The sequence below is a fragment of the Leptonychotes weddellii genome, chromosome 6 (assembly GCF_054177405.1).
Source record: "Leptonychotes weddellii isolate Sample4059 chromosome 6, ASM5417740v2, whole genome shotgun sequence".
Classification (NCBI taxonomy): domain Eukaryota; kingdom Metazoa; phylum Chordata; class Mammalia; order Carnivora; family Phocidae; genus Leptonychotes; species Leptonychotes weddellii.
Genome location: NC_138374.1, coordinates 108,291,672 through 108,307,186, shown reverse-complemented (window position 1 = coordinate 108,307,186; position 15,515 = coordinate 108,291,672). Strand labels below are relative to the sequence as shown.

Sequence of the window (15,515 nt, the reverse complement as noted above, 5' to 3'; positions counted from 1 at the left end):
AAAAAAACCAGGAGAACTATTGAGTCACCGGTAATAAAACACATAAAGTATGTAAATAATTCTAATGGACTTCAGCAAACTCTCGCTTCTCCAGGGATGAGGTCACCAGAGTAGAGAGAATCATACATTTATGAAACGAAAATCACCACCCGTATGTGAACACACTGATGTCAAGCAAAGGCATCTGTTTTCTGGAGCCGCATAGTCTTGCCAAGCCAGACAGGACTCAAGCAGTAGCGAAGTACCAGGAAAGAGCCGATGATCCCCGGATGAGAAAGTATGGCAGCAAATGAGGTAAGAAAGGAAACCGGAAGGAAAGAGGAAGAGGTGTGTGGGTGGGGCCCATTTCACGCGCCCCGGGATCCCATTCTATTCCTAGCTGAGACTAAGGAACAGACAACTCTCGCAGAACCCTTCAGCGTGGGGCTGCGTTCATCAACTCGTTCAGAGACGTTTGATGGCCTGAAAAATGACGACTTACACGATGTTTGTAGTTTGGGATGGAGGCCACGGAAGGGTAACTGTGTTCCCAAGTCATCACAAATACAAGTTTAAATCAAAATCCATTTTGTACCAAGTTTTGGCAGCAATTTGGGACGGTCTGTGCCTAGTGCCCTGCTTCCAGAGCTACCCCCTAGGAATACAGCAGTTACTGCATACAATTTACAGTTTCATAAGGAAGTTTCTAAGGCAACAACACTCCGTCTCAGGGAGGAAGGTGAGGGACATTGAGCAGGGCAAAGAATCTAACAGAAATCTTTACTTTTTTAAACACAGCAAGTAAAGGTAAAGATGAGCCCACACTCTTTCAAAACAAACTCATAGGAAATCTTTAAAAAGTCCAATTATCTTGAACAGGAGAAAAATTTTTCCAAGCTTTATGGTGTTTCTTCAAATTTCAAGAATGTGAGCATATCCATAAAGCCAGCCCCTCTGGTTACTCAGAGTGTAGCCCAGGGGAGCAGCAACATCGCTGGGCGCTCATGATAGACTGAAAACACCAGGCACTGCACCAGACTTAATGACTCAGAATCTGCATTGTAACAAGATCCCAGGTGATTAGTGTGCACATGAACATTAGAGGAGCATTGCTCTAGATTCTAAAGGAGAAAGGTATACCACCAACCCGCATTAGAGAGACTTCAGCTTTGAAACAACATAGAACCTAAAGAGTTAGATAAGATAGTTCGATGTCTTGATGTGAAATAATCTAGAGAATCTAAAATTGATTAAAGCCATTCTATAATACTGAATTTCTAACTGAGTATGTTCCTGTCAGGAAAGGGGTAATATATATCCTAAAAGATCTCTATATACTTTGTAAATTAGCTCATAGGCATTTATGAATTTCCCCTCCCACACTATTTTTTTAACTCTTTTCCCTCCAAATTATGCTATTATATATAGAATTAATTACATTGCACTGGTTAAAGATATATTTTCTGAAAATATTTAAAAATTTTATTATTGCAATTTTCTGTTTACAAAGAAAATTTGGATGGTAAGTGGTAACGTATGGCCTTTAAAAAAAATTGAAAGATAATCGACATAGACTATTGTTTTAGCTTTAGATGGACACATGATTTGAGAAACGTACATATTGCAAAATGATCACAATAAGTTTAGTTAACATCCATCACCACACAGTTACACATATATTGTGTGTGTGTGACAAACACTTTACAGATGGATTCCCTTAGCAACTTTCAAACGTGTCATACAGTATTATTAACTATAGTCACCATTCTGTAAATTAAATCTCAGCGATCCAGTACATCCTACAAACTGGAAGTCTGTACCTTTTGGCCACCTTCACTCAATGCAACTAACACCCATTTCCCCCATCCTTCCCCACCCCGCCCCATCTCCAGCATCCACTAAACTTTCCTCTGTATCTATGAGTCCATTTTTTTAAGGTTCCACATATAAGTGATATCATAAAGTATTTGTCTTTCTCTGATTTATTTCACTTGGCATAATGCTTGAAGGTCCATCCATGTTGTCACAAATGGCAGGATTTCTTTTTTTATGACTGGATAATATATCATCAGATGATGGAATCTATATAATGGGTTATACAACTATATATAATATTCCATTATATATTTATATGTACAATATTCCATAATATATATATAGTATATACACAGACACCATATTTTCATTTTACGGTGTATATATATATATATATGTACCATATTTTCTTTATCCATTTATTCATTGATGGACATTTAGGTCGTTTTCGTATCTTATTGTAAATAATGTTGCAAAGAACACTGGTGTGCAGACATATTTTCAAAACAGTGATATCCTCTCCTTAAGATAAATACCCATAAATGGAATTGATGGGTAAGTTAACTCTATTTTTAATTTTTTCAGGAACCTCCATACTATTTTCCATATGGTACACTAATTTACATTCCCACCAATAGTGCACAAGGGTTCCCCTTTTTCATGATCCTCGCCAACTACGGTCATATTTTTTTGACAATAGCCATTCTAACAGTTGTGAGATGATATCTCTTGGTGGTTTTGATTTGCATTTCCCAGATGTTTAGTGATGTTGAGCATCTTTTCATACACCTGTTGGCAATTTCTATGTCTTCTTTGGAAGAATGTGTATTCAGATTGTTTGCCCTTTTTAAAGAAAAATTGAGGTATAATTTACATATATTTACATGTATACCTAAAACTATACAACAGAATCATGTGAGATTTGTAAATCTGCAAAATTATTGCCATGAATAAATCTAGTTAACATCCATCACCATACAGTTAAAATATTTTTTTCTTGTTATGAAAACTTTTAAGATCTACTCTTAGCAACTTTCAAATATACAATACAGTGTTATTAACCATATTACCATGCTGTGCATTACATTCTGTGACCTATTTGTAACTGGAAGTTTGTACCTTTTTGACCTCCTTCATCCATCTCACCCACCCCTGCCACCCGCTTCGGCAACCACTAATCTGTTCCCTGTATCTAGTTGTTGTTGTATTTTTTTTTTAAGAGACCACACGTAAGTGAGATCATATGCTATTTGTGTGCTCGGTCTTACCGCACTTAGCAAAATGCCCTCTACGTCCATCCATGTTGTCACAAATAGCAAGATTTCCTCCTTTTTTTTATGGCTGAATAATATCCCATTGCATATGTACCACTGTTTCATTATCCACTCATCTATTGATGAACAGGTAAATCACTAATTCCATTTCACTATGACCTTTTTCCGAGGCTTTATCTTGTTCTTTCACTTGGAACATATTCCTTTGTTTCTTCATTTTCCTTGACCTTGTTGGTTTCTAGGCATTCGATAAAACAGCTCTCCCAGTCCTAAAGCAGCATCCTGGTGTAGGGGATATAACTTACTGTTCAACCCTGCCCTAGCTCTTGGTTGTCTCTCAAACCTTTGGGATTGTCCTAGCAGCCTACTTTGTTGTCAGTGGCTCTCAGGAGTTGAGGGTGTGTCAAGAATGCTCGGTGTCCTGGAGAGGAAGATCCCAGTCAGCACACAGGCTGGTTGGAAGCCAGCCGCTCAGGTGCCGGCTTACAAAGCATGCAAATATACCTCTTTCGGGGGAACGCTGGGCAATGGACGTTTCTGTGCGCTCCCTCTGCACTGGGCCCTGTGGTGACAGTCAGTTAAGAACTGTTCCTTTGCTACCGTCCCGCTGACCTCCAGGGCCGGTTATCAGGGGATGTGTCCTGTGGGTAGTAGCCACAAAAGCTGGGGCGTCAGCCGTGTACATAAGGTCCTTTCCCAGAGACACGGACAACCTGGGGCAGGGTAGAAGGAGAGTTCGAAGATGGTGACTGTCAGTCTCTCAGTCTCTGGAGAGGATTTGTCCTGGGCTCCCCCACATGTGTTTCATTAGAAGCCTGTTGCTTAGGCCACAGCTCTGCAGATAAGCTAAAAGGCCTGTCGTAGAAAGACTGGCATGACTTCAGTCGGCCACCTCTGTGCTACGTCCTGGACTGGGCAGAAGTTGACAGCTGTTTCTCCATTTATTACAGCCCTGTGTGACCTGCAGATGTAAGGCCCGCGGGCCATCAGACAGGTGCACAAACTCCTAGCAATGTGGAGTCCAGCAGAGGGACGGTGGAAGATAGCGCGGGCTCTCCGAGGTCTCTGGAAAGGACCACAGCCAGCCGTGTGTTTCGATAGAAGCCTGTCCCTCAGGCCTCAGCGACGAAGATACGCTAATAGGCCTCCTTTCCAGAAAGACTGGGGGCGCATTTCAGACTGCTGCCTGTGCGCTGTGTCCTGGGGCATGGCCAGTTAACAGCTCCTTCTCTGTTATGGTCCCGGTGCCAGGCAATCAAGGGGTGTTCCCTGGGTGGCAGCTATAAACATCAGAGCCCCGGATTTGTGCACAAGCTCCCTTCTGAAAGATACCAGCAGCTGAGAGCCAGGCAGAGGGACCGGAGGGAGATGGGGCCCTCCAGCCTCCATGAGCTTTGAAGAATATTTCAGTTGGGTCCTAGGTGTGTGTGACATTAGATACCTGCCCTTCAGCCCAAAGCTTTTAACACAAGCAAATAGGTCTCTTTCACGGAAAGACCAGGCGTTTCAGTCAGCTGCCTCTCCTCTGTACCTGGGGGGTTAGCCAAAGTAAATCCACATGGGCACTTTAAGAACTGTTTCTCGATTCGTTATAGCCTCGTAGACATAAGCCCCATTGGCTTTCAAGCTAGATGTTTTGTGGACCTATCTCTCAGGTGCAGGTCTTAAAAGATGGGGTGCCAGATGTGGGGTTCAAACATTTTGCTTTCCAGGAAGAAGCTCAGAGTTGTGAGTTCCTGCCCGACTGTGGGTTAGCACATTTGAGGATTTTATGGTGAGATACTATCTCGGTCTCTCCTACCCATTTTGATGTGCATTTTTGTTTTGTTTTGTTTTTTAAAGCAGGCTCCATGCTCCATGTGGGGCTTGAATTCACAACCCCAAGATCAAGAGTCAGATGGTCCACCAACTGAGCCAGCCAGGTGCCCCTTGATGTGGGTTTTTTATCCACCCAATGTGTAGGAGTCCATCAAGTTAGTTTTCAGATTTCTTTCAGAGGGAACTGTTTTATATGCAGCTGTAGGTTCCGTGTGTATGAGAGGAGGTGAGTTCAGGATCCTCTTATGTTGCCATGTTAAACGAGAGGCTCAGGTTACAAGACCCACTAATTGGTAGCTAGGGAGAGTTTGAGTAATACTTGTTAAGGACCCAGTAAGTATTTTGATGCAGAGAATTTAAACAAAAAAGGAAAGTAAGGAGCAGAAAGCTATTTTGTTTTCCTTTCTTGAGAATTTATTTCTATACAAAACTTTTGGACTTGTAAAATTATTCTACTGACAATATTCCCTACCCACGCTATTGTGTATATGTGACTTAAAAAATGTACTACTGATTGAGAAATCCAAAATGCATATCATGTGTTCTACAAATATAAGATTGAAGATTCAAACAAAGGCATTGTGGTTTAAAAAAGATAACCAATAATAGAAAAAGTTTGAGTTCTTTATGTGTAACGAATGTACTTTTTTTACATAGCCTAAACCAGAGGATTAATATAAAGGCAAAATATATCACAAACCATGAATACCAAGAGCCCTAAAATTATTAGTTTTCTTTAAATTTTATTTATTTGTCAGAGAGAGTGAGAGAACACAAGCAGGGTGAGTGGCAGGCAGAGGGAGAAGGAGAAGCAGGCTCCCCGCCAAGTAGAGAGCCTGATGCGGGACTCGATCCCAGGAGCCTGGGATCATGAGCTGAGCCGAAGGCAGACGCTTTACCGACTGAGCCACCCAGGTGTCCCTAAAATTAGTAGGTTTGATGTTAAAGCTATTTTCAAAGCTACAGGGAAAGAAAATGACAAAAAATCACTAAAAAATCAGCAGTTTCAAAGCACCCAATCTTGGTCTATGCTCTAGGATTTGTTCTAAGTCTTTTACTAAATTGAAAGACATTTCATTAAAATTTAAGTTTGATGTTTAAAAACCTATTTTCCCTAGATACTTGTACACATGTTTTCTATTATAAGCCCCCTCTTTTTTCAGTTTTATAGAAAAAACAAAGATAAAGTTAATGAGGTGCCTTGTAAATCTTAACCCTCAGTAATGTTTAGTTTAATCCCATCAGTTTTACTGCAGCCTAGTAAATTAAGAGAACATAAGAGGGAAATCAAATAGTGTTGTTTTTCCTTCCCCAGTTCAGCAAGTATAAGTAACAACTCTACATAAAAACAAATCAAATTGGGTATGTGAATGAGAACCTACGTAGCTTCTTACAATTACCTAAGTTACACAGACAAATGGAAACTTTCATCATACAAATTCCGACGAATACAACTGTCTAAGCCTCCACAGTGAGCCATTCTAAATTTCATCTTGGCCACCAGTCCGGTGTAGGACACAGGGTAAAGCTGGGTGGGGAAGGCCCCATAATGGTCCGTGATTTGCTACAGAACCTAACTCTCAAATCCCACAGAAACGTTTCTTGCAGTCCTAATAGCCACGGCCACTCTGCACAGAGTCCTCTGACTGCAGGGGCAGTAAGAGCAGCCTGAGGTCGTTTCAGTAAACACATGCAACCAGGATGGTGCGCTCATGCAGGCACAGTTTCGAAAAAAAGACGGTATGCAGGACAAACAGAAAAGCTGCACAAAATAACATCAAGAGTGAGAAGGACCATGAGTTAGTTAGAAAGAATATGCTTTTATTTACCCTTTCTTCTCCCTTTGAAAACATCTATACAGGCAGGTGCAAAGTACCGCAAGGCCGACAACTGCAAGAGACCAGGAAACAAAGGACATAAAACTCTGAGAGCTGCTTGTCAAGATTCAAAATTTAGCAGCAGAAATAAGTAAGTGTTGGTCGCATTTCAGTAGTTAGAAAATGTTATTTTATTTAAGCACATGTCTATTCATCTGGACTCTTTTACTATCTAAAGCCCATTCCCTGGAGTCACTTGAATAGTCCACAGGAAGCCAGAGAAGAATCCTTGCTTAGTTTAGAAAATTACCCAAAGCATCTTTGGGATGCAAACTCATGACCAGTCATCCTGAAAACACATTGTAGTCTTTAGGGTTTGTTAATAAGCGGACATGTACAGTATAAAAGAATATACATTCACCAGCAAAATGTAGTGTATCATATACAAGGTCAGGCTATTCTAGACTGGTGGACTTCATTTCAAGCTATATAAACTATAGAAACTGAGAAGTTCATTTAAAAAATAATGCACTTCTAGGGGTGCCTGGGTGGCTCAGTCGGTTAAGCGTTTGCCTTCGGCTCAGGTCATGATCCCCGGGGTTCCTGAGATCGAGTCCTGCATCGGGCACCCTGCTCAGTGGGGAGCCTGCTTCTCCCTCTGTCTGCTCTGCCTGCCCCTTCCCCTGTTTGTGTGCACACGCGCTCTCTCTGACAAATAAATAAATAAATAAATAAATAAATAAAATCTTAAAAAAAAATAATGCACTTCTTTGCAGTCAGATTTTGATTAAGTGGCATCAACATTCAGGCTACTTACGAATAGTAAGAACAATCACAGCAATGATTCCTGCGTCTGAGAAAAAATGAAAAGAGTCTGAAGACTGAGCATACAAGGGTCCCAGAGGGTAGTTCCATTTAATTCTGATCAGATCATCTATACGCTACTGCAAAGAAGTTGCTCCTCGGTCTAGTTTTAGCGTGAGCGCTAGTGTGTCCCGCTCATTCTGATCATAGAACCCTTCTAATCAGATTCCAGGTTTAGGATCCATCTTGTGAAACTCTTCACTGGAACCTGACTTTTCATTGTTTTGTGCTGTCGGTACTGCACCAGGTTATTTAGTAAAGCTTACCAGGACTATCAGAATTCCCTAGATTAGAGGAAATTACCTACACATCTCCATACACAGTACCACTTACGTTCATCGTGTTATCTGGACTACTAAAATTTAAACTAGAAATGTCAAATTTTGTGAAACTTTGTTCCTTCCTTAACTACAAATGATTGGAACACAATAGATATGTCCATGTAGAACTCCAAGGCCTCATAATGCAGAGTAATTAGTAGCCAAAATAATACCTAATTCCTCAAAGTCTTCAAATGTTAGTGGGTCGTTGGGCTCAGGATAGCCTAGGGAAAAAAATGGAAATAAGTTAAAAAAGAAAGACAGACCAAAGCTTAAAGATCCATAAATTCACTGGTTTTATTTTTTGCCTTTGTATAAAACTATTTATAACTTCATTTTCCTTAATGTGTGTCCATAAAAGTGGTATCATAAATTATAAGTTTATATTTGATGTCATCAACAATCTTCTTCCTGTCCACTGATATTTCCTGTGACAATATTCTGTGGTAGAGGAAGCAAATTTATCACTACTGTATCCTCAAGATTAGCCTGAATTCAACATGATTCTACACATTGTAGAATTCAGGGTTTGTTACTAAGGAAATTAGTAAAATGACTAAAATCAGAAGTAGAGGAGGACTTCAAAACAATTTAGAAGTTGATCTGGAACAGAAAGAATCTTCAACGTAACAAAAGCCACTTAAGAAAAACGCATGGCCAACATCATATTTAATGGCAAAAGACTAAAGTTTTTCCCTTAAGATCAGGAACAGGACAGGGTGCCTGTGTTTGCCACTTCTATTCAACATAATATTGCAAGTTCATATCAGAACAATTAGTTAAAAAAGAAATAAAAAGCATTTAAATTGGGAAGAAATTAAATGATCTCTGTTCATAGGTGACATGATCTTTTACATAGAAAACTTTAAAGATTACACACACACGCACACACACACACCACAGGCCTGGTAGAACTAATAAATGAATTCAGTAAAGTTGCAGGATACAAAATCGACATGTGAAAATCAATTGCATTTCTACACACTAACAATAAGCAATCTTTTTTAAAAAGGAAATTAAGAAAACAATTCCATTTATAGTTGAATCAAAAAGAGTAAAAGACTTTGGAATAAACATGACAAAGGAGGTAAAAGATTTGTACACTGAAAACTATAAAATATTGCAGAAAGAAATTTAAAAAGACAGAAATAAAGGGAAAGCAATCCCTGCGTTTGTGGATTGGAGGGCCTACTAATGTTAAGATGTAAATATGATACAGTCTACAGATGAAGTGCAACCCCTATCAAAATCCTAATGATGCTCTTTGCAGAAAAAGAAAAATCCATCTGAAAATTCATACAGAATCTCAAGGGACTAGGCAATCATGAAAAGAGAAAGCAAAGTTGAAAGGACTCATACTTCCTGATTTCAAAACTTACTATAAAGCTACAATAACCAAACCAGAATGGTGCTGGCATAAAGACAGACCTACAGACCAATGGAATAGAAGCCACAAAATAAACCTTTGGTTATATAGTTAAGTAATTCTCCACAAGGGTGCTGACAACATTCAACAGGGAAAGAGCAGTCTTTTTCACAAATGGTTTTGAAAACTGGATAACCACATACACAAAAGGATGAATTTTTACCCTTGCCATTCACCAAATACAAAAATTAATTCAAAATGGATCAAAGACCCTAGAGATCTAAAACTATAAAACCCTTAGAAGAAAATAAGACTACATGCTTCATGATGTTGGATCTGGCAATGATTTATTGAATGTGACACCAAAAGCATAAGCAACAAAAGAAAAAACATAACTTAGACTACATCAAACCTAAAAACTTTTGAACATCGAAGAACACTAACAATAGAGTGAAAAAGCAACCAACAGAATGGGAGAAAGTATCTGAAACTCATATAATAAGGGATTAATATCCAAAATATAAAATGAACTCCTAAAACTCAAAAACAAAAACAAAAGAACCACAACCCATCAAAAATGGACAAAGGACTTGAATAGACATTTCTCCAAAAAAGATATACAGGTGGTCAATAAGCACAGGAAAAGTCGTGCAACACATTACTGATTGTTAGGGAAATGCAAATAAAAACCACAATGAGATTCTACCTCATATATTACCTAACATACATTATGATGGTTATTATCAAAAAGCAGAAAATAATATGCGTTGGCAGAAGTGAAGAAATTGGAACTCTTGTGCATTGCTGGTGGGAATGTAAAATGTACATCCACTGTGGAAGACAGTATGGTTGTTCCTCAAAAATGTAAACATCGAATTATCATAAAACCAGCAATTCTACCCCTAGGTATACAGCACCCCAAAACTGCTAACAGGGACTCAAAATGGAAAATTTTCAATTTTCAAGTTTACCACTGAGAACAGGATTCAAACACTTGAAAGCCAATATTCAGAGAAATATTACTAGAGTAGCCAAAATATGGAAACAACCCAAATGTCTATCAACAGATGAATGAATAAACAAAATATAAAAGGCAATGTAATATTATTCAGCCATAAAAAGGAATAAAGTTCTGATACATGCTACAAGGTGGATGAACCTTGAAAACATTATGCTAAGTGAAATGAGGCAGAAATAATTCCATTTCTATGAAGTACCTAGACTAGTCAAATGCATAAAGACAGAAAACAGAATGTTTACCACGGCTGGGGGGGAGGAATTGAGAGTTATTGTTTAATGAGTATAATGTTTCAATTTGAGACTATGAAAAAGTTGATAGTAGTGATGGTTACAAACAATGTGGATACAATAATGCCAAGTGAAGTGTACACTTAAAATGGTTAAAATAGTAATAAAATATAATAAAAGTTTACCTAGAAAAATTAACAGAACAGTCTGAACATTTCTGAAAAGGAAGTAGTCTGCCAGATATTAAAACAGATCATAGTATTAGAGTGGAAAAAAATGATTCAGTACTGTCAGGAGAATGGTCAGAGTTCAAGGAAACAAAAATGACTAGAACACCTATGAATTTAATGACAAAACAACTGGCACTTGAAAACAGTTGGAGAAAGAACAACTTAGTCAACAAATGTTGCACTTTGCCACTGGGTAGGTGTGGGTGAGGTGGAAAGAAACTCGATCTCACTCCATACACCATAATGATTTGCAGATGCATTAATGATTTCAACACAAAGACTGCAATCAGAACTCATGATTAAAATGTTTATAAAGTTGTAGCATGAGGAAGACCTAAAGCTTTTATAAGAAAGACACAACACACATAGCCATTAGGGAAAAGATCGTTACATCTATTAATCCATCTACCTATTGATGTAAAATTTCTACACATGTAGAAGACCACTAACAGAAGAGTGAAATAAATAAATACGGTACATATTGCAAAGTCATCATTGAAAAGAACGGCAGTAAATCTAAATATAACCCCAATATAAAACATTAAATGGAAAAAGTGCAAGTTTCAAAAAAATATATACAATATGATGTCAATTTTGTTTAACATAAAAGAAAAAATATCCAGCTATATGTATAACTACACATCTAAGGGTGCTGATGTACAGAAATGAAATAGCCTAAACTATTAACAGTGATTAATTCAGGTAGTAGACTAGAGAAAAAGAAGGATAATTCTTTACTCATAGACTTTCACAATGTTTGAAAATTTACAAAAATATATTCATATACCACTCATGCAACAAAAAGTTATAAAAAGCAATCTAGGGGCACCTGGATGGCTCAGTTAAGTGTCTGCCTTTGGCTGAGGTCATGATCCCGGGGTCCTGGGATAGAGTCAGGCTCCCTGCTAAGCTCCCTGCTTCTCCCTCTCCCTCTGCCCCACCCCCTCCTCGTGCACTCTCTCCCCCCCTCAAATAAATAGATAAAATCTTAAAAAAAAGCAATCTATAATTAATAGCATACAATAAAAAACCTTAAAAGAAAACAGACTAATGAAAATAAGGCCAAAAAACCCCTGAAAAAATGTTCACTTCATATTAAAAGGGCTTTAACTTATAATGAGCTCTCACAAATCAACAAGAAAAATATTTTAGAAAACTAATTTTAAAAAATGAACAAAGGGTATGGATAAATCAATGTAGACCAAAAAAAAGTTCAGCTTCATTGATAATTAAAGAAATGCAAATTAGAATAAGACATAACTTTGTACTCATCACCTTATAAAGTTGTTAACAATATAAGCAAGAGAAAGAATTACTGTGCCTGGATACTTTAAAACTGGAGGTTTGGTTGGATGAGTAGGCTTGAAACCTGGAAAAAATAAATTTGATTCAATTCACCAGCCTTATCAATATAAACTTATGGATTTAATGTTGATTTTTTATTTTTTAAAAAGATTCATTATTTCTTAAAATGAAAAATACACATGCTTTCCAAACTTTGCAATTCTACTTCTGGGAATTTAACCTAATATGTATTTGCACAAGTATATAAGCATGTATATATAAGAATGTTCACTACAACTTTGTATTTTATATGGAAATCCTAGAAGTTAACTGATAGTAAATCATAAAAATAATGTGTTCAGAGTAAACATACATATCTTAAAAAAAATATATCATCCAAGTAGTATCACACTACATAAAAAGTTATATCTTTTTCTTTCCTGCCTAGTATTTCTTGGGCCCTTTAAAAAATATTTGCACATTTAGATCTGCCTTAACACCATTATATGTTGCTGATCCTTTTGATATAGTCTTTCTCTAACCGATGATAAAAAATGATTGACAATCCCATGGAGAGTTTTGATTTTTATTTTTAAAAAAAGACCACTGTAGTTTCTTCTCTTCATAAGCTTCTTCTCACAATTCTTTCAAAAACTAAACTCTAAGGCCGCCTGGGTGGCTCAGTCCGTTAAGCGTCTGCCTTTGGCTCAGGACATGATCTCAGGGTCCTGGGATCTTGCCCACATCAGGCTCCTTGCTCAGCGGGGAGCCTGCTTCTTCTCCCTTTCTCTCTGCCCTCGCCCCGCTTGTGATTTCTCTCTCTCTCTCAAATAAGTAAACAAAATCTTAAAACCAAAACTAAACTCTATCAGTGTTTTATAAATCCTTTATGAAATGTTTATGGTTCAAGTCCTTCAAAAGAGCATATCAACACACATAGTACAGCACAGGCATATAGCCACCAGGACCATGTGAGTAAACATGGATGAGTCAAGGAGTATGAATTTCATATGCAAGCTTAATATATCAGTCCACCAAAAAACCGTTTCTTTCCCTCCAAACCTCACAGCACTCAACTAAAGTACACAAGGAGGCTATCAGATACTAGGTTTACAGGAATTATAAAAAGAAGTATTCTCATTACCACGTTAATATGCTTAATTTCCCCAAATCCTTTAAAATAATATGGCCATAGGAAATATACAAACAAATTAAAAGTCAGTATTCATGATCTGTTTGAGTTCAACACCTTCGTGAAACAGTAAAGTCCACAGAAATAAGGTTACTTGAGTAAGCAGAGCCCAACTAGGACCCTGATGAGGTCAGCGCAGGCTAATGCTCCTCCCATACTCCTGTTGTCTCTTCCTTTCTGAGGCAAAGAGAGACCAGAGATAGCAGCACTGAAATCAGGAAGATATTGCCTTCCGTTACAGCAAAATCAGCTTTCAAGTCTTAAGTAGAGTAGCTGACAAACAGTCCCTGCAAGAAATCCTCCATTTCATTTCAATGAATAAGGATTTTTCCTGTCTTTTGGTTGCTATGAAATTTAGGTACAATTGCCAAATAAAAATAAATGCCCAATATATGAAGCGGGAAGGGGTGGGGGTGAGGGAAGACATTCAGGTCTTTTACTGGAGATAGCAGAAATTTCCCAGTTTAAATTGTGCTACATAAAAAACAAAAACAAAAAACACTAAACTGGTTGCAGTCCTGCAATTGAGACATAGTCCTGGACCAGGAAGATACCCTAAAGGAGCCAACAGATCACCTTTAAAAGGAATAAACAGCAAAGTCAATGACATGTTAAAAAATAGAAGCCACAGACCTTCCTCTTTACTAATAATAATTTGAATGATGCAATAAGTCATATGAGCTACCTTTAGGAGCTTCCTATATGCCAGGCACTGTGCTAAGTGCTAAATGCATCCCACTTACACTTTGTGTAACTTGCCCAATTTACATACGTCTTTATATCTGCGGACTATGCCAACTAATTTTAGAATAACTATACATAACAACTAAAATGGCTATAAACATGTCCTTCATTCTTTCATTACTAAAAATGATGAATGAGTGTAAAACAACCGTAAAGGATTTTTGTTAAATATAAGCAGGAAAGTACTAATCTGAATGACTCAAAATTGGAGGTTTTACATTGGGAGAAACCGATACTGAAAAACCAAATAATGTAGGATCAACTACTTGGGAATTACTGCTTTCTTTTATATGATTTATGCCTTTCATTCTTGACTTATTCATGTAAAAATTCTCATGCTTCAATCTATTCTAAAAGTGGTCGCTATGCATTCTTACAAATACTACAAAAGAGAAATTTATACACCTGTGTGATATACATGCCCTGTTAAGACCCTATGAAAACTTACAAAATCACAACACAGATATTATCTCATGCCTCCACCATGGAAATAAATACAAGACAGAGTTAAGTAGTAAAATTTCCTCTTTTCAATGATTCAGTATCATTGATATTGAATGATATGGAAGAAGAAATAAAAGCTAACACAAAAAGATGGAAAAAGACATTTGTACCTCTGATACATTTTGGCATCGCAGGCTCCCAAGTACTTGTCCCACCACAGAACACTGGGTTGCTGCCATTAAGATAGAAGCCTGGGAGGCATTCAAATAGAACCACTGCTTGGTAGGAATATTTGTCTCTGATTCCTGATACCAGTCTTCCATGTTCAATTACAGGATAATCACATTTGACCACTGAAAAGTGGAGAAAGTCCAGAATTAATGGAAAGCTGCTCTAACATAGGAGCAGAAAAAATATACAAGCTAATAATTCCCAGCGGGAAGAAACATACAAGGAATGAAAGGCAAGGTATTAAATAAAAGAAAGAAAAAAAAAAAAAAAAAGACACCCAAGAAACCTGCATACGAATGTACATTTTAACTCCAGGGAAACAGATTTAGAGAAATCGAATAACTTTTTTCCATCTAGAAAAGACTAGCATTATAATTTATTGGCCTTCCTACATTTTTTCCCGTTCCTGACAAGGTTTGAGAAAGGCCTGACTGCCACATACAAATCTGGGGTAAGTTCAAGAGCAAGTTTTGATCCTCCTTTGCTCTAGGGACTTTTGGAAGGTCATGTTGACACTGATTGCATACCCTGCTTTTCTAGAAAGGTGGGAAAAACCCTCCTGAGCAGGCAATACTTGAGCTCAAATTTGCAAGTTGAAAAGCAGGTAGCCATGCAAAGATAGGCAAAAAGGAAGCACTCAGGTAGCAACAACATACACAAACCGGGATGTTCAAGAAATGCAAAGGCCAGTGGAGTTAGGGCAGTGTTTTCCAAACATCCTGGCCTGCAACCCAGAGCTCAAACAACACATTTTACCCTGTAAACCAGTATATGAGCACACAGGCCTGAAACACAAGTTAGCCTCATACCAGCGGGCTCTGCTATTTCCCATTCCACTCTACCTCTTAAGAGGTAAACTACTGCTCTCATGACCCGATAGATTCTTTTT

General features: G+C 37.9%; 2 protein-coding genes across 16 annotated transcripts in view; one reads left to right on the top strand and one right to left on the bottom strand.

The window, feature by feature from the left end:
* Positions 1-15,515, top strand: part of CR2 (complement C3d receptor 2) — a 436,172-nt gene that overhangs the window by 97,611 nt on the left and 323,046 nt on the right. The gene's annotated exons all lie outside the window — the stretch shown is intronic.
* On the bottom strand, positions 779-15,486 carry CD46 (CD46 molecule). 15 transcript variants are annotated; one of them, XM_081824892.1, is made up of 6 exons: positions 14,566-15,486; positions 12,048-12,100; positions 8,061-8,111; positions 7,521-7,556; positions 6,716-6,776; positions 779-5,807 (listed from the first exon to the last, which is right to left on the bottom strand). In XM_081824892.1, exons 1-6 carry the CDS (start codon positions 14,574-14,576, stop codon positions 5,630-5,632), a joined length of 390 nt encoding a protein of 129 aa, XP_081681018.1. In that variant the 5' UTR covers positions 14,577-15,486; the 3' UTR covers positions 779-5,629. The 15 variants fall into 15 exon arrangements, 5 of the variants coding, with proteins under 5 accessions (XP_081681018.1, XP_081681017.1, XP_081681021.1 ...); XM_081824891.1 differs by having other exon boundaries at positions 12,053-12,100; XM_081824895.1 differs by having other exon boundaries at positions 779-5,183; positions 12,053-12,100.

Coding starts and splice junctions, on each gene's coding strand:
- CD46 (XM_081824891.1), bottom strand. Junction 8,112..12,052: donor TCCAGTTTTAAAGTATCCAG/GCACAGTAATTC, acceptor TTTTTTCCCTAG/GCTATCCTGAGCCCAACGAC. Junction 7,557..8,060: donor TGAAGACTTTGAGGAATTAG/GTATTATTTTGG, acceptor ATTTTTTCTCAG/ACGCAGGAATCATTGCTGTG.